An 18280-nucleotide genomic window follows, 5' to 3' on the forward strand; every position below is an offset into this window, starting at 1 on the left:
GGATTTTGCGTGCCCCCCCTTCAGTGAAGGTAAGCCTACCAGCTGTCTGTAGTTTGAATGAAGACCCAGTCTGTGTTTAAATCAGAGAGGTGTTCAATCGGAGCCGGCTGTGTGTGTCGTCTGTGTCGTGTCGGCTCGGCTCTGTTTGAACATTTTCTCTGCCCCTGACCGACACCCCCCATCTCACCCCCCACTCCCTGCTCACATTCATTCCCCCTTTCTGTGACTTGCCCCTGTCTGTATCGTCAGGTTATGTGTACATTTTGTTCTGTTTTTTTGTTTTCTTACCTCAGTTTTTGGTTTTTATTTGTACTGAAATAGCCTTAGAGTGTGCCATGTAATACTTTGTACCTAAAGAGTTGCAGAGAAGTATTCTTAATATGAGTTGAATTCCGTTGTTGTCATGTAACAGCAGTTTTGATTAGCTGACTCTGCTTGCTGTATAGAGTAAGCTTGCACTGCTAGTGTACTCATTGAGTAAACTGCTGTGCAGAATTGGAAAAGATTGCTGTAAGCAGGAACAAGGCTTGTTGGGAAATAGGTAGATTTAAGCTGAATTAACCCATAGGTGTAGGTGCATTGTGTATGCTGATTATGTAGCTTAGGCCTGTTCGAGCTGACACTGGATCATATGTTTTGCCTCACAAATGAACAAGTACTTCTTTTTCACCAACAGGAGTCCTGAGAACGGGCGCAGCTATGATGCAGCGACACTGAAGCAGGCGATGAAGAAGGTGTGGTACAAGAAGATGAGCCTGCGAGAGGCGTCGCGGGTCTACAAGGTCCCCACCAGCACGCTTGGCCAGAAGCTGAAAGCCCTGCGCCTCAAAGCGCAACAGGCCAAGCACAAGGCAGAGACATCCCACGAAGAGGAGGAGGAGGAGCGGGAAGAAGCGGAGGAAGGAGAGGCGGAGGAAGGAGAGGCGGAGCAAGGTGAAGAGGAGGAAGGAGAGGAGGAGGACAGAGAAGAAGAAGAGAAGCCAAGAAACAGGCGAAGTAGACAACAGCGACGAGCATCCCACCAAGCTGAGGAGGACTCTGAAAAGTCTGAAGAAGAAGAGGAGGAAGAAACAGAAGAAAAAGAGGAGGAGGAGGAAGAGTCTGTGCAGGAGGAGGAGGGAAAGAGGAGAGTGGAAAGTGAGAGTGAAGTTGAAGCAAAAGAAGAGCGAGAAAATGTAACAGAAAATGATGAGCCTAAGGATCAGGAAGAAGAAATCAAAACGGAAGAGGATGAGGAGGAAGAGAAAGTGACAGAGGTCAAGAAGGAAGTGGATATGTATCAGTTTCCAAACCTGAGGGCTGTGTCTGTGTCGCTCAAAAAAGAAGATGCAGAAGTGAAAGTAAGGACTAAAGCAGAAGTGAAAGTAAGGACTAAGGCGGCTAGAAAAGCCCCTGCCAGGTCGAAACCCAGAGAAGCCAAAGATAAAACAAGGACGAGAAAAGGTAGCGCAAAAGCTGCTGCTGCCCCCCAACAGTCCCCATCACATGTGTCCATGCAATCTCCCTCCAGGACACCAAAACAGTCGCCAGTGCGAACACCCAAGCAGTCCCCAGTGTGCACACCCAAACATTCACCACAGAGGAATAATAAGCAGGCTTCAGTAGAGGCTAGCACTGTGGCCAAAGGACGGCCCAGGATATTTTCTGCCAGCAGGGCTAAGTCAAGAGTGCAAGAGAGCAAAGTGAAGTCCAGCAGTGAAATAGTGAAACCCTGTCTTAGCAAAGGCAAGCTCAAGTCAAAGATCGCAGACAGAAAGGCAAAACTGAAGGAGCCGCCGCCAGTCACCAGCCAAGAGTGGGACTCTGAAATGACGCCGGAAGAAGAAGAGGAGCTGATTCGCCAGGCCCAAGACTACAAGTCCCAGAACGTTCCCCTCACCATGGATATTTTCCTGGATATAGCGCAGAACCTTTTGAACCAGAACCCTTACAGAATGCGCAGTTTTGTGGATAACCGTCCCAGCAAAGAATGGTACCAGTTTTTTGTAAAACACCACCCATCCATCAGCGCCCCAGCCCCCACTGCCAGACAAACTGCCCGTCAGATCTCACGAGAAGAACGCAAACGAAAAGCCGCTGATCCGCCCAAAGAGCAAACAAAGAGTCAAGCTGCCACCAGCAAAAAGACAAAGAAGAAGCAGACGAAAGGGAGCAGGAAACGAAAAGATTCACAAGCAGAGTTGAGTTACTCTTCGGTTGATGATTCCGCCAACGCAGGCACAACCACGGAAGAAGAGGAAATCGACACCAACATCTGCTCCATGTGTCAAATGGAGTACAATGATCGCCCAGGCGAGTGGATTGGCTGCTCCTCTTGCGAGCGCTGGTTTCACAAAATTTGTATTCAGATTGACGTCACAGGCTACACAGATAAAGAGATTGAGGATTTGGATTTTATCTGTGAGTTTTGTGGTTGTGGGGCTGTGACTTGAACCCAAGCAGGAGGTTAGGGCCAAGTGTTCGGCTAGTGATCAGGGTTTTAGACATGCTATGATGGTGTTCAAGCTTTGATATTCTGTGGCTGGTTGCATTTAAATTAAGTTGTTACGGTGCTGTGAAACTATTGTGAAGAATGAGTGCACCCATTGCTGGGAACAGACATGGGTGATTCATCTTTGAACTTCAGTCGGACTTACAATACTCAGGGAAATAAGTGGTCATCATGTGTGACTGATGTGTGTTTGGTTTTGCTATGAGTTTTTTACCTGATTTTTATACTGCTGTTCAGTCCAGATTTGTAGTGCAATTTTAGCCAGTGTCTGTGTTCTTAGGAAATGGAAAGTAGATCGGTGATGATTGTTAGAAAAGAAGGTAGTCGTGGGGAAAGAAAACCGTTTATGTCTGTTCATGTTGATATTTGTGCCGCTGAATCTTTGGTATATTTTGCTTGTCTTCTGAGTATAATAGAGTTTAGTGCTGATGTACAAAAGATGCAAGAACAAAAATGTTATGTTTCCACACTTACTGCTTCTAAAACGAGACAGACACACACACACACACGCAGCAGATTTGTGAACAAGAAACAATTGACAAGTGGCTCTATCCTATCTCCCCCCCCCCCCCCCTTTCCCCGTCACGATATAACCTTCGTGGTTGAAAACGACGTTAAACACCAAATAAAGAAACACACACGCAGCAGAGAAGTAAACACAGATTTGTGGTCCTTAGAAACAAGACTTTGTACTTTAGGGTCTTCAGGCATTTAAGAAATGGCAAGAAATACAGAGAACTTATCTTACATAGGTACTTCTGTATGAATCTGGTTACAGAGGCAGTGAACAAATAGCCTGTTCCCTGCCAAAAGCCTACTAAACTTCACAAAAAAACTTTTTAACAATAATAAAACTGTAATTGTGTAAATAGCCTGTTCCCTGCCAAAAGCCTGCTAAACTTCACAAAAGAACTTGTTAACAATAATAAAACTGTAATTGTGTCATTATCCTGTAAGAAAGCAACATGAACGAGACCAGGCATGTTCAGAAAAATGGAATGCAAGCTTTAATCTTTACGGTTGTGCCGACATGCTTTGACAGATTGACTGATTAACTGATTGGCATGCCCACACATTTGGTTGGCATGATGCAAAAGAATGGCACGCACAAGCATACATATTTGTATGTTTCAGCAGAGAGCATACCTGTTCCGTGTTTGTTTGGTTTTTTTTTGGTTTTTTTCCCACCCTGGCTTTTTGTGAGTGTAAATTTGTGCTTAAAAAGTTAAGATGTGTCCCCTGAAATATGAAGTGGCATATTGTAAATGGCGTAAAGAAGCATGGTAATTTTCTGCAGATATAAGTAAGCTTAGTGTAGTGCGGATTCACACACTCACGTACAAAACAATTGAAACAGAAGTGCAAAGATGATACCTGTTTTGCAACATCTTTGTGTGTTCTCCGTAGAGAATTTAAGTTTGAATGATCTCATATATTTTGGCTTTTTTACCTATCTTGTAAGTAGCACTTATGAGATAATCATGATGGTATCTATTTTCTTACAGAATCAATGGTGGGAAAAATATGAATAAGTTCAGATTTTAAGTTGGCTAATTTGTACAGTTTTATTTTTGGGGTTCATCTCACAGTCAGTGTCATTGTTTAGCAGACTCTATCTTTTTGTGATTTATTACATCTTTTTTAATGTTAAAATCTATGATCTGTCATCATTAATTGTATTGAGCAAGCAATTATTAATGTAATAAGCATTTGACTATGTTAGATCTGTCTGGCTGAGCTGTATCCAAACTGACAAAAAATGTGGTGGAAAGTAGACTTTATGCATTGTACTTTATGTATTGAGCATTCAGTTACTTAATAGTTGACAAGTGAGGATTTGACTGTCTTTGATTAGTCTTGCTAGGCACCAGTCTAAACTGACATCACTTTTTGTGGAAAGTAGATCTTCAGACTTTGCATTTTTTAATGCCTATTTGTATAACTGAAACAAGGAAAGTTTTGCCCCATCAAGATGAAAATTAAAGCTGTTGTTAGAATAGATTGATTAGTTACAGGCATCAGTGATTTTTATACATATTTAAAATACAAATAAATAAAATAAATAAATCAAAACACCTGAGGCAGATCTATTGGAACCAACAAGAGAGCAGCAATATTCTCTTGGTCATTGGTGTGAAAAATGTGGATATCCTTGGTAAACAAAGTTGAACAAGGTGTGTGTGTGTGTGTACACAGGAGTGTGAATGAGTGTGGGTGAGTGTGAAAAGAGAAATATGAATTAATTTTGCTATCTTTTAATATTGATAGAGATCTTTTTTTAATTTTATTAATAAATTAAGTAAAATCATGCCGCTGATCAAACTGGATGTGCGATTACAACAACAAAATCTGTGAATTGTTCTTTTTTGCTTTGCACATATAAATTCTGCTTGGTATGATCAAAATTTGTAGATTGATGGAACCTTTTTTTACATTTTTATTATATAGGTTATTTAGTGTTTTTTTTTAATGTTTTTTTTTTTATGTGGTAAATGTTCATATTACCGAAATGACAGAAAGGATTATGGTGAGCATCTGTGCAACAAATTCTAAAAGTGAAAATGAAGTTTGTGAACTCTTCATTGTGTGTTAAAATTACTATCATAATCTTTTAGTTTTAACAGCTGCTAACAATAACATCTGTGAGCGAAACTGACTGGGAGCACAGTTGAACATTTTCTTTGAATGTATCTTGACATTTTTCATTGAACACAGCTTGGAAGGAAAATATAGACAAGAGTGTTAGAATTTCTCATTCTGAAAAATAAAAAAATAAAAAATAAACCACAACAAAAATGTTCAAAGCATTCATAATTTGTTTCCTTTGATGCAAACCATTCAATGGAAAAACTGCTGTTAAGGTCTTTTGGTTGTTGTCATCAAAATTCTTTGCTCAAGTGTATGTTTACACATGTAGCCCCAGTCTACCAGCACCGTTTTAATGTTACAATTGTTTTCTGCTGAGCCCTTTCTCTTTATATCTTAAGCTTGATTCATGGCCCATTTTCCTGAAGCGGGAACAAATGCATATTTCTGTTGCGTGAGGTGATGTACTTAGCATACATTTTGTGTGTCCTCGTGTTGTGGCAAAACTGAATGTCATTCTGTCCAGAGCTTGTGATCTTGTACTAAGTTATTAGAGTGAATGGAATAGCTTGGAGCATCGCCCACTGCAGCAAACACAGTATGAACTGGAAGTAATCACTTCTGTGTCGTTGGAGAATGAGATGAAAGATTGTACTGATCATTCCATTTCCATTTCAGCTTTGTTTATAATAATGATATGTCAAATTGTGAATCTTAAAAGGCAGCTTGCTTGTGTCATCCAATGACTTGATGTTTTGTTTTGATCCCATCTCGGTGTAACAGAGAAGATGAAGACAGATAGACTGGTGGAGATGGTACTAGCATTTTGTGAAGACTGTGATGCAATTCAGCAATTGGAGCAGATACCCACCTCTGTAGATTTCATAATATATCATGTTGTGTCGTCCATTTTATGCGTCTTGTCCTGTTTTTCGTTTCTCTCTCTCATTCTTTCGTCTTCTTTCTGTCCTGCTGTCTGCCCCCCGCGGGTTAGGGGGAAGAATTTACCCGATGCTCCCCAGCATGTCGTAAGAGGCGACTAACGTATTCTGTTTCTCCTTTTACCCTTGTTAAGTGTTTCTTGTATAGAATATAGTCAATGTTTGTAAAGATTTTAGTCAAGCAGTATGTAAGAAATGTTAAGTCCTTTGTACTGGAAACTTGCATTCCCCCAGTAAGGTCATATATATTGTACTATGTTGCAAGCCCCTGGAGCAATTTTTTGATTAGTGCTTTTGTGAACAAGAAACAATTAACAAGTGGCTCTATCCCATCTCCACCCTTTCCCCGTCGCGATATAACCTTGAACGGTTGAAAACGACGTTAAACACCAAATAAAAAAAGATGTCCTGCTGTCTCCTGTCTACAGTTAAAGTTCTGTAAAAAGAAACAAATGAAAGAAAAAGGACCAATTAGTAACAGCATAAATGAATAAATTGTATGATAAGAATGATCCAAATGTTCCAGGAACATGGAAGGAAATTTACTTAAAGAGGCTTGATGAAAAATATAAGATGGTCCATATTTTTACAGAAAAATTGAAGTCTGAAGCATTAATCATTTAATATATGGAAATTCAAATCAAATGTCTTTGAAATCTGCTAGTATCATTAATGTAATTAATGATGTCCACTTAGTTAATGCGACTTAAACCTTCCAAGACTTACAATGAGAACGTGCCATTTTCAATAAATTTATTATTGTTCAGTTCTCTCTTGTGTGTTTGATTTTGCACTAGCACGTACTGTTTGAACTGACACAGTATTTGTGTCTGAATTCTTTTCTATGAAAGGAATAGGAAGGAGACATTTTTGTTGACACTTTTTTTTCTTCAAATTTGTATTTTTCTTAACAGCTCACTCTCCTATCAGTGTCTATGAAACCTGTGAGAATGTTGTTGACTGTGTTCTGTCTGGTTGTCACGTCTGCTTGCTATGATTTCTCAAAATAAATTATTATGAATTTGACATAACTGAATGTGAAGTAAAGAACAAAAGAAAAGAAAAGAGTTGTGTGCTTGACATTTTATTTACATATACTTTCTTTGGAGAACTGTGTGTATTGCTGTGTTTATGTGTTTGTTCTGGCGCACACGAACACACACACACACATGCATGCGTGCATGCACGGAGCATTCATTGTGCTGTCACTTAAACATTTTCTGACATTGTACTGATCTTTCAGTACATGATTCAGTACATTCAATATTTAATGGTAACGACATGAACATAAGCAGCAACTACAGACAGAAGCAAACTTTTCATCAGGAAATAGGGACTGTCAGAATCATTTCACATTACATTTACATTTCTAAAGCACTGGACCCATCTGCTGATTTAGGTAGAACACCTTCACAAAGTTGTGATACAAACAAAACATGCAAATCACATAACAATCAAACAGGAAACCCCAAAGAGAGACACATAATTTGTGCATTTCAGGATCTAAGATTCAACAATATTCACTAGAACTGACAATCCTAGTCCACCTATTGTAACTTGATAACACATCTTCATGTTCATACGTGTATTTGGAGAAGTATATTCACTCAAGTGAAAGGTGCCTTGACAAACTTCACAAAGCTTGCGACAATGACTGTGTTCTAGAAAGTGAGAAACCTTGCTAATAATGATAGTGTTCAGAGAAACAAGTTCCACTAAAAATAAATTATATTCAATCAAGATGGGTTTAGAATATAACATACTCTGTGATAGGTCAGATTAACACCAGAAATTCTATTCATTTTACATCTGCTCGCGATACACGACCAGCGAGTCTCTGTTAGCCATGAGGGTCTTTTTACAAGTAATCAATACAGAAGGTCTACGAAATTCTGAGACCATTCGTTCTGCGAAGTGATGACGTCAATTCAAGGCATCGCATTTTGGATGGAAAGAACTTGTGAGTTTGCATTCCAGACACCAGTCAAAAAAGAAGGAAAACTATGTGAAAGAAAAAAGCAGGAGCAGGGTGATAAGATAGGAACTTGACTCGTGCAGGTAAATGAACCGAAAGTAGTCCGTGAACAGCACGAATTCGGTCTGTTTGCAACTGCATGAAAGCAGGAAACAGATTGTTGTCAGATTAAATTACAATTATTAACATTGACAGGCTTCCATTTGAAACTTTGAGGTTGTCGTTGTGGATAGACGCCCTCCCAAATCCTAATTGAAGCCTTCCGTCGCTTTAATGATGCATTGATTGAGCGTCAATCCACAATGACAACCTCGAAATTTCAAATGGAAGCCTATCAATGTATAATTGTAAACATGTTTGAACTTGAAGCGATCAAGAAAGATTCATTGCAAATCTAAATTAGCAATTGAAGCTCTGTAAACTTAAGGGAAACACTGAAAGTCAAAGTCACATGCACATAACAGTTGTACTATTGTACAATTTGGATAAAGCTTCTGAGCTTATGGAAGAGATAAAGACACATTGTTCACCAGATTGTGTTCACCTTGACTGAAAGCATTCAAAGAAGGTAATACAAATCAGCAAGTCGTGAATGTTCCTCTGGTTCCTCTTGTTTTTTTCTAGTTACCTGATATTTCTCTGTGTTTGTTACTATATCTGTTATGTTCGAATTGTGTCTGAAACAGGTTTTCATTTTGAGAAACCTTACTGTTTATGAAATAAGAAAATGGAAAGAAACAAAACAAATAGGGGCCAATGTATGGGCACTCAAATTCACACTGATTTTAATCTTGTATTGTTGCTGACTATCGTGGCAGTATTGCCAACTACCATGGCAGTAACTTTTTTATTTCAAAGGGAAAAAAATAAAACAGAAATTTTAAGTAACTGCTGTGACTAGTCTAACTACCTGATGAAATAAGTGGCCATAATTTGGTAAGAATAGTCATACCGCCGTCATATTTGTGAAATAGTAAATCCTTTGGAAAGAAAATTCATTCTTTTGTCATGTTTGTGCAATAACATCATACAGCAGTCCCTCTCATGAACGGACACCCTTGGGCCCTAGCAAAACTGTCCGTACATTGCAGGTGTCCGGTCACGGGAGGGGTGACCACACCACCCCCTCCCCCGGGCCATACACTCCACTCGCACAGAGACACACAAACAACAGGATTGAGTCTATGCTAATCACTTCTTGTGGCTACTAAACAATAACAATAAACTCCTAATAGTTCTTTAAACGTTTTGTAAAAAGGATTTGTTTGAAAAGTGTTGAAAAGAAGAGATAAAATAAATCCTCAAGGCAGTGAACACACTCACCATGCGCTGACATACGAAAGCAGCCACAAAGTGACAAACACAGCACAGAGGAGCGTGTGCAGATGCTTTGCAAGAATAAGCTTGAAAACCAGTTTGAATAAATAGCAGCAGATAGAGCTGCATGTCATAATCATGTGATTTATTTTTTTCTTGTCTGGCTTTATTGACTGCATGCCGATCATGTGGCATGGCAGTGACTTTTCACTCTTCAGTCGGAAATACACTGTACATAACACAGCTCCCACTCTCCCTCACTGATGCCTACCAGAGACTGTAGAGTACACAGTCTGTATACTCTATAGTCTCTGTGCCTACGGCTACCCCAAGCTGTGACAACTGATGCTTGGAAATTTTGTGGAAGAGTACACCTCTCTATTTCTCTACAATGCTCTTCCTGCTGACATGCAGTGACACCGGACACCCCACAGAGTTTAGCCAGCTAACCCTCCACCCCCCCCCCCCCCCACCCCCACTTCCTCTCTCTCACTCCCTCCAGCCATGTACTGTTGGGGGCTGTGGCCAGAGAGGTGTCACCAGCTAATTGAGGCCAGCTGCACTGTTCACTCAGAGCAAAACCAGTTGACTGTGTCGTAACTTTTGACAAAGCAAGACAACTGAAGGGTTCATAGATTAGGCAACCAACTCACTGGTCAAGGCTGAGGGGAAACAAGAGTATCTTGTCAATGAAAGAGGTTACACACAGACACACGATGCTGAGAACTGTGGCCGGTTTTTCACTCACTTTCGCTCAGGACCTTCATCGACTGTGGTTTCTGTTGTTTACGTCCAACAGACAAGAATAAAGAGCTCAGTGCAGTTACATGTTGGCATCTTCGCATGTACTCTTCACTCCTGACCAAAACTACCCCACCTCCTGATGGGTACCGTACACGTGCACTCAAGTTATCAGTGACTGTCATCACGCCATTGCGGCTGTGATCTTCGTACCAAGAGCCGGACTGCTCTGTTATCGATTTTGTTGTGGTGAAAATTTGACGATGGTCTGTCCGTACATTGGAGGTATGACCTGCTGTTGGGACCGAAAATGAGTGTCCGCGTCCACGTTTTGCAGGTGTCCGTTTAAGGGGGGGCAAATATAGAAGGAAAACACTCCGTGCCGAGCAAATGTGTCCGTACATGTCAGGTGTCCGCTCACGCCGGGGGCCGTACATTGCAGGGACTGCTGTAATGTTAATGGTTTTTGTTTTTAAATTACCTAATATGTCGTACATAAAATAATAAAGAAAGAAAGAAAAAAAAGGAATTAATTAATCAATTAATTAATTAAAGAAAATGAATAAATGATGTGACTTATCTTAGAATGTCCATTCATTAACTGCAGACCCCCAGGAGGCAGTAGCAATGGCCCCAAGGCCAGAGGTCCACGGGGTCAACATGGATCTCACCGACCTCCCCCACTGCCACACAAAGATGCAGGGCGTCCTGACCACGCTGCCACCACCAGCCCAACAGACCTGTGGCAGCGTGCCAGTCCCCTGGCACGCGCTGAGGATGGGCCTCGCAAAAGGTGGCTTTCTTTGTTACACCCCCGGTATAGGGGTGTGTATAGGATTCGGTCGATGTGTTTGTTTGTTTGTTTGTGTTCGCATATAGATCTCAAGAATGAACGGACCGATCGTCACCAAACTTGGTGAACAGGTTCTATACATTCCTGAGACGGTCCTTACAAAAATTGGGACCAGTCAAACACACGGTTAGGGAGTTATTGGTGGATTAAGATTCTACAAGGACTTATAGAGGGACATTAATGGTCAAAGGGAAATAACCTTCTCAGTTGGTGGCAGTGAGAATGGTAAGGACGGGGGTGTTTTTCCTACCTCGGAGGAATTTCTTGTTTGCTATTAGATTTTTGTCTTGTTTTTTTGACGAAAAAGGGCTTGCTGAATTATTGTTTAGTGTTCTGATTTTTTTCCTGAACTGTATGAAGTGATCAAAAAAAGCTTCTTTATTTTATTTAATTGGTTCTTAATTGTGTTTTTTTCAGCCCTACATAGTTTCAAACATACATGTATAAACCATGTGTAGGTAGTATAACATTTAAACAGGGAAAATGTAGTGGTACACACAAATTGTAAAGGGGGGGGGGGGGGGGGGGGTAGAACAGCAAGTTAACGGAATTCAGAAATGTCTTGTTCATTTTTGTATAACAACTGTCGATACCGCCCGAACCTTCTGCTATGCACCTTCACCAACTCGCTAAAAAGATATGTGACCATTGAGAACTGTTGCATTCCAGGTACAATAACTTTGACCGCTACAGTGGTAATGGAGGTGGTAGTGGTGGCAGTAATGCTCACAGTGGAGGTGGACCCGGTGGGGGTTGTGGTGGTGGCGGCGGTGGTGGCGAAGGAGGAGGGAGAGGTTCCTACAATCACCGCAACGACAGTTACCGCGACCGCTCGGAGCATTACAGTGGTTACCGTGGCGACCGGGATGGGGGCCATAGGCAGGACCGAGAGCACCATCGTTCAGAGTACGGCCATCATTACAGGGATCATCAGCGAGACTATCCACGGCAGAACGACAACTGGGGGCAGAGCGGGTGAGGATTGGCCTTGGTACCATTCACTGATACAGTAGCGAACGAGAAGAAGACTGATACAGTTAAAGCAGGTCCTCTTGCCAGTGGCCACTCAAATTCTCCAGGACAACTTTGACCCCTCAGCTTGTTGTTTTTTATCACGGATGGCCTTTACGTCCACAGCTGGACAATACTTTTCTTACATTATTGGAGACATCCTCACAAAGCTGTGATGGTTCAAACAAACAAATACATAATAGAAATGCATCATTCCTTCAGCTTCCCTCCCCTTGTTTGTTTGACTCTGGGCTATTTGGTTATCAATATTATTAAGGCAGTGGGAATGTTAGGAGATCTAGCATTTGGATCGAGATAGCTTTGCAAACAAAATAGTAAAATCTGTTATACGTGTACAACTTAGACTTAAAATGTGTTCTACAGTCTGTGCACTTATGACATTAATTGTGACTCCTTCTAGCACGGTGTTGTGGAGAAAAGGATTCCAACGTTGAGCAAAACAAGAAGAGACAAATATTAAGAAAATCAGTTTGTAAACTTGGAAAGGGATTTATATGTATAACTTCTGTTGTTCAGTATTGGTTTTTGTTTTGTTGCAGTCATTACTCATATGGGGAAGGCAGAAAGCGTCGAAGCAACGATGATGGCCATGGGGGAGAGTACGGCTACCGATGGCCACACAAGCCAGACCATAAAGACCCTCGCCTGGAGCACAGCAAAGACCCTCGCATGGAGCACAAAGACCCTCGTGTGGATCACAAAGACCCTCGCGTGGATCACAAAGACCCTCGCGTGGATCACAAAGACCCTCGTGTGGATCACAAAGACCCTCGTGTGGATCACAAAGACCCTCGTTTGGAACACAAAGACCCCAGACTGGAACACAAAGAACACAGTGTTGACCCTAGGCTAGAGCACATGGACCCTCGCTTGGAGCACCAGCGGGACATCGGATATCTCCCGCCCCCCGTGGAGCTGAACTATGTCAAGCACTGACCCCTGCTAACTATGGTGTGCCCGCCTGTGTGCCTGCCTGTCTGTGCCTGCATGTGTGTTGAGATGGTGTGTGCCTGGTTTGGTGTCAGCTGGTCCTCCCGTCCAACCTCTCCTCTCTCCTGTCTGGTGCTTTCACAAGCTAGTGGACTTCTTGCATTGAGGCAACTGTCATCAAGGGTGTGTTAGCACTCCAAAGACTACTCAAGGTTCATGTGTACCCAGTCTCAAAGGATGTGCTGAATGATGGTCGGTGCACTGAGGGGCTCTCCGGTGCAATGTTGAACAGTTAACATGCACACATTTACAGTGATAAGTATTAGCAGAACTGTTGACACTTACTGTACTAGTACAACAAGCAGCAGTGACTGTAGTGAATATATCTCTACAAACTGGAATGCTGCAACCTGGCTTTGTCTGTGGTTGTGAATGACACTGAAGATGCTGCTCAGCTCTGCCTACTGGCGAAAGATGGCTTCAGCCAGGCAAACATGACATAGTGTGTGACAAGAAGTACAAGGAAAGGATGAAGCCTTGTAGGTTTACTTCGGGAGCTGATTTGAGAATCTCCAGGACTTGTACATGAACAGTGTTAATGGTGTTTGTATCCCAGACCCCACTTTGGTGCCTTGTTTCCCTGGTGATACGAGCAGAATCCATTCCTTGGTTTGAAGCGAGCCAAGAAAGGAGTGGTGTTCAGTGTATTTCATTTTTTTGAAGCAGAGCTTTGTGCCAAAGGTGTAAATTGAAGTGCTGGTAACTTGCAGAGTATTTTTGATTGGATGAGACATTTTCAGAGCTCCTGCCCCGACATGTGCTTGTTATGGAGGTTGTGTTAGTGAATGTTAAGAATTGTATGTACAACAAGGTTTGTTGAGGAGCAACATGCGGTGCCATTTTTTGCTGAACAGATAGCACATACTATCAGTAAGGTAAATTGAGTGCCAGACCTGATTGCAGAGGATACATTTACATGGACTGACAGTACAATGACCTGTAGAGAATCAGAGGCAGAGATGTTGACAGTGGTTTGAGGCATTCCAGTTACAGACTTCTTCCTGGCAACTATTTTCCTGCTACCTGCTGAGAATGTAAATTTGGTTATGACAAAAACCACTTGATGCTACTACTACCCATATGGTTCTGACAGGGTATGATTCTGCGGATCGCTTGCGGCAAACTTACCAGTATCTGTCTGTGATGTCAGATCTTTTCAGTTATTTGCTGCGTCCCTCCTCCCTCCCCTCCCCCCTCCCCCGTGTGTGAATATCGCGGCAGCAAAACTTGTTTAATTTCAGAGTGTAGTTAAACAAAATCTGGGTTGCAATGTGGCTTTTATATGGTCATCACAGAGTTGGTGTGAATCTGTTTATGATATGTTGTTACGACAAAGAAAAAAGTATGAGGTGCAGATGGTTTCTGCAGACAAGTCTTTCGTTTTCATACACTTGTATTCATGTCCCTTCATCTTGTTGATTGATTCCTTGAACATGATTATAGTATGCAGGGATGCTGCATTTGTACAACTGAGCGATGTGCCAGTTTAGTACTGTTTACAGGGCTGGTGTAATGACACTGTGTGAATGTCGGTACGCATCATGTAATCCGTTGCTTAAAAGACTAAAAAGTGTTATTGTGATAAAATCACAAGAAATATCCTTCGTGTTCATCTTTTAGAACAGTATGATCAGCATTTGCAGAATGGATGGCGGCATTGAGTCGGTGCAAACGAATCTTTTTTGAGTGTGAAGCCAGTAAGTATGTGTTAAACCTCCAAACACTGTATGAGAGAAAGTGAGGTAGATGAAAACAAATACAATACCTCGTTGTGTGCATGTCAGTAAGTATGCCAGATGTGATACAGCCAATTTAAATGACAAAATTGTTTTCTTTTTTTAAGCTCATTCTTTCTGGAATTGGTTGTTGTGTACATTTCAGAGGTTTATTCATTTAGTGTTTTGTGCGTTCATTGAAAACGGCAGAGGAAAAAAATTGCAGAGCCCTATAACAGATAACAATTGTGACTTGGAGTGTGGAAAATGATCTGCCTTATGGCGGGGATATAGCTCAGTTGGTAGCGCGCTGGATTTGTATTCAGTTGGCCGCTGTCAGCGTGAGTTCGATCCCAGGTTCGGCGGAAATTTATTTCACAGTCAACTTTGTGTGCAGACTCTCTTCGGTGTCCGAACCTCCCCCCGTGTACACTACATTGGGTGTGCACGTTAAAGATCCCACGATTGACAAAAGGGTCTTTCCTGGCAAAATTGCTTAGGCACAATTAATAATTGTCTACCTATACCCGTGTGACTTGGAATAATAGGCCGTGAAAGGTAAATATGCGCCGAAATGGCTGCAATCTACTGGCCGTATAAAATTTCATCTCACACGGCATCACTGCAGAGCGCCTAGAACTGTACCCACGGAATATGTGCGATATAAGACTCATTGATTGATTGATTGATCTTTGGTCTTTTAAGAAGAAAGTGCATAGGTTATACCAGTGGGCATAGACATGTCACTTTCTTGATCAAAAGGTTTTAGGAGAGGACCTACCTTTTATTTTATTATTATCTCTCTTCCTTAATTATTTTCTTTGTGTAACATTTAGCCCTAGATAAACAAAAGTCATGGGTTTCATTCATTCATCAGCGTGTCTTCTTGGTATTTTTTCTTCTTATTTTGAGGCAATAGGAAGTGCAGAAGGTCTGATTGCATTTGAATTTCACCCCCATGTGTTCTTTGCACCACTGTTGAACTCGTTATCTTGTTTTCCCTGTTAACGGTAGTTTCTTTTTTTTTCCAAACTTTTTTCGATCATCTCTTATCTCTTTAAAGGTTGATCTCTTACAGGAAGGTTTAGACGATAGATCAGTCATTAACTCTCAAGGAATAACCAAAGTAAAAGAATGACCGCTGATGAACGTTTGATTAGTGTCCACAGTTTTGCCCAAGGGCTCAGCAGAAAAAATGAACTCTTGTGGGATTAAAGGTCTTTTCTGTACTGAACTTGTTAGGCCGAATCTGCGTATATGTTGGAAAAGCAAAAATTTAGACTTGTATGACTACACTAGAGCCTCAGGGAGTATTTTGCCATTTGCACTTGTCAATGTTGTTTCAAGGAGTTTAAAACTATGCAAGCAGCATGTGTGTGTGTGCGTGTATGCCTGTGTGCTTGTGTGCATGACGTTCCTCTGTATAGTTGTGAAGCTTTATACTGTCATTGTGTTTAGGTAACATTGATGCCTGTCTGTGAGTGAGTGCATACGCAATTGAGAATCAAATACGGGCACTGTGTAGATTTTTTGGTCCGTTTCATAAATCTGATTCCCTGGTTTCGTGTTTTATTTCAAGTCAAGAGTACAATAACTTTGGTACTAAGATTTTAGATGAGATTCATTGGCAGCAAACCAGGATAGGATTTCAGTCCATTTTCTTTTCTTTTGGGGGAAAATCTTCACCAAAAATTCTGCTCCTTCTTCTGGGTGTTTTTTTGGGGGGTGCAAATAGTACTGGCAGGCCAGCTTGAATTAAGGAATGTATTACATGTATTTCAATTTGGTTCCGAAGGGACAGGAAAGTTTTAGATTTTTTTTTATATCAGAAATGTAAGTGTTGTGGGGAGCAGTCCAAGAATGGAACAGGTGGGAAAGTGTCATCCTGACTTGAATCATGTTAATGACTGAAAGCTTTAAAAAAAATCTAATATGCAGAATGCTCTCCTTGCCCATTTACTTATGTGCCCATGAACTTATATTTGCACTGGTCACTAATGGTGGCAGATAATAGAACAGATGTTCTGATGCCCAATGTTACAATAAGAAGTCATGTAAAAAAATGAATTCCCAAATTTGATGATCAAAAACTAAGTCTCATACACTAGTCAAGGTCAATTTCTTGTTCTTTTTCTGTTGATTAACTGAAGAGAGGGAGAGATGGGAAGAGAGAGAGAGAGACAGAGAGAGAGAGAGAGAGAGAGAGAGAGAGAGAGAGAGAGAGAGAGAGAGAGAGAGAGAGAGTGAGTGAGTGAGAGGGAAGGAGAGAGAGAGAGACAGAGAGAGAGAGAGAGAGAGAGAGACAGAGAGAGAGAGAGAGAGAGAGAGAGAGAGAGAGAGAGAGAGAGAGAGAGAGAATGTGTGTTTGTGTGAAAAATGAAGTCAAAGAAGTGGTTTAAGAGAAGGACAATGAATTGCCACATTACCATTTTCCTCATCACAATTTTGCCATACAGTGGATATTCCTCTCCCCACTTTACCAAATCTGACTTCCATGATTGCTTGTACGCAGTGCTGGTCATCAGAGTATCATCCTTCTCTGTGAATTGTATTATGTACATAAAATGTCATTGATTCCGTGAATGCTTGTCATTTTCTGAACCCAACATCCATGGTAAAAAATTGACAAAAATTGAGAACAGACAATAAAAATGAAAAACAAAAATTATGACATGCTTATGTTTTCATGTGGTCCTGATGTGATGAAAAATAATTGTGTGTGTGTGCCCGGGCGTATGTGACAGTTGGACTGCTGGCGGATAGGGCACACCCTGAGAAAGCCAGCATCCAGTATCACGAGGCAAGCCCTGAAGTGGAATCCACAAGGGAAAAGGAAGAGAGGCCGGCCGCCCAACAGCTGGAGACGAGACACTGAAGCAGAGATCAACAGGCAGGGGAAGACCTGGAGCCAGATCGAAAGGGCAGCCCAGGACCGTGTTGGGGAGAATTGTCGTTGATGGCCTATGCTCCCCCGGGGGTTCATAATGGCCTAAGTAAGTAAGTAAGGACTGCTGGCGATTACTCTACACACATTTTTCTACAAAGCATACTTTGATTGCTGAAACATGTATAGGACATGGACACTTTTTAGTCACATGGTAAAAGCTGACACAATATCAGCGTTTTGCTTATTAATCTCTGAAAATGGCCCGAAAGAATTTTCTTCAGTGAATGAAAGGGCACATCAAGATAATGTACCACCAGGCACATTTTAGTTAACTTATGTCAGACTTCAGTGCACACAACACACACACAACACATTTGTGAAAAATTCTGAGCTGAGATAGCACCAGATTGCACTGTTTGGCTTTTTTGGACAAATATTTTTTGAGGAGGTGGGGCGTGCCAATCGCCTGCTCAGCCTTTTGCGCCTGGCTTTGTCTTTAACCCATCCAAATTTGGTTGACCGGTAATCATTTTGTCCCATGATATCAGTTAACAGTTTATGCCCTATACACAGAAAAATAAAACTAAGAAGTGTATTTTAGCAGGGGTGTCAATGATTGACACACACTTGAAGCAGTCTCAAAGGATAACATCAAAATAAAATAAAAATACGTCGCCGACAGGATTCGAACCTGTGCGGGAAGATCCCAATGGATTTCTAGTCCATCGCCTTAACCACTCGGCCACGACGAC

The 18280-nt window shown here is 41.5% G+C and overlaps 1 protein-coding gene and 1 non-coding gene across 8 annotated transcripts in view; one reads left to right on the forward strand and one right to left on the reverse strand.

The window, feature by feature from the left end:
• Positions 1–17309, forward strand: part of LOC138975351 (chromodomain-helicase-DNA-binding protein 1-like) — a 72305-nt gene extending 54996 nt beyond the window's left edge. For 6 of the 7 annotated variants that reach the window (XM_070348015.1, XM_070348043.1, XM_070348051.1 and 3 more), the window contains one exon: positions 677–7083. In XM_070348015.1, the coding sequence (XP_070204116.1) occupies positions 677–2432 (1756 nt within the window). In that variant the 3' untranslated portion in view covers positions 2433–7083. Of the gene's footprint in view, positions 1–676; positions 7084–10658; positions 10845–11573; positions 11880–12475 lie in introns of those variants that run through there. The other variant, XM_070348057.1, reaches the window with a different exon arrangement.
• Positions 17310–18198: 889 nt separating this feature from the next.
• Positions 18199–18280, reverse strand: Trnas-aga (transfer RNA serine (anticodon AGA)). The gene has a single exon. It is a non-coding gene; the product is annotated as a tRNA-Ser (tRNA).

This window comes from Littorina saxatilis, linkage group LG1 (genome assembly GCF_037325665.1).
Source record: "Littorina saxatilis isolate snail1 linkage group LG1, US_GU_Lsax_2.0, whole genome shotgun sequence".
Lineage (NCBI taxonomy): Eukaryota > Metazoa > Mollusca > Gastropoda > Littorinimorpha > Littorinidae > Littorina > Littorina saxatilis.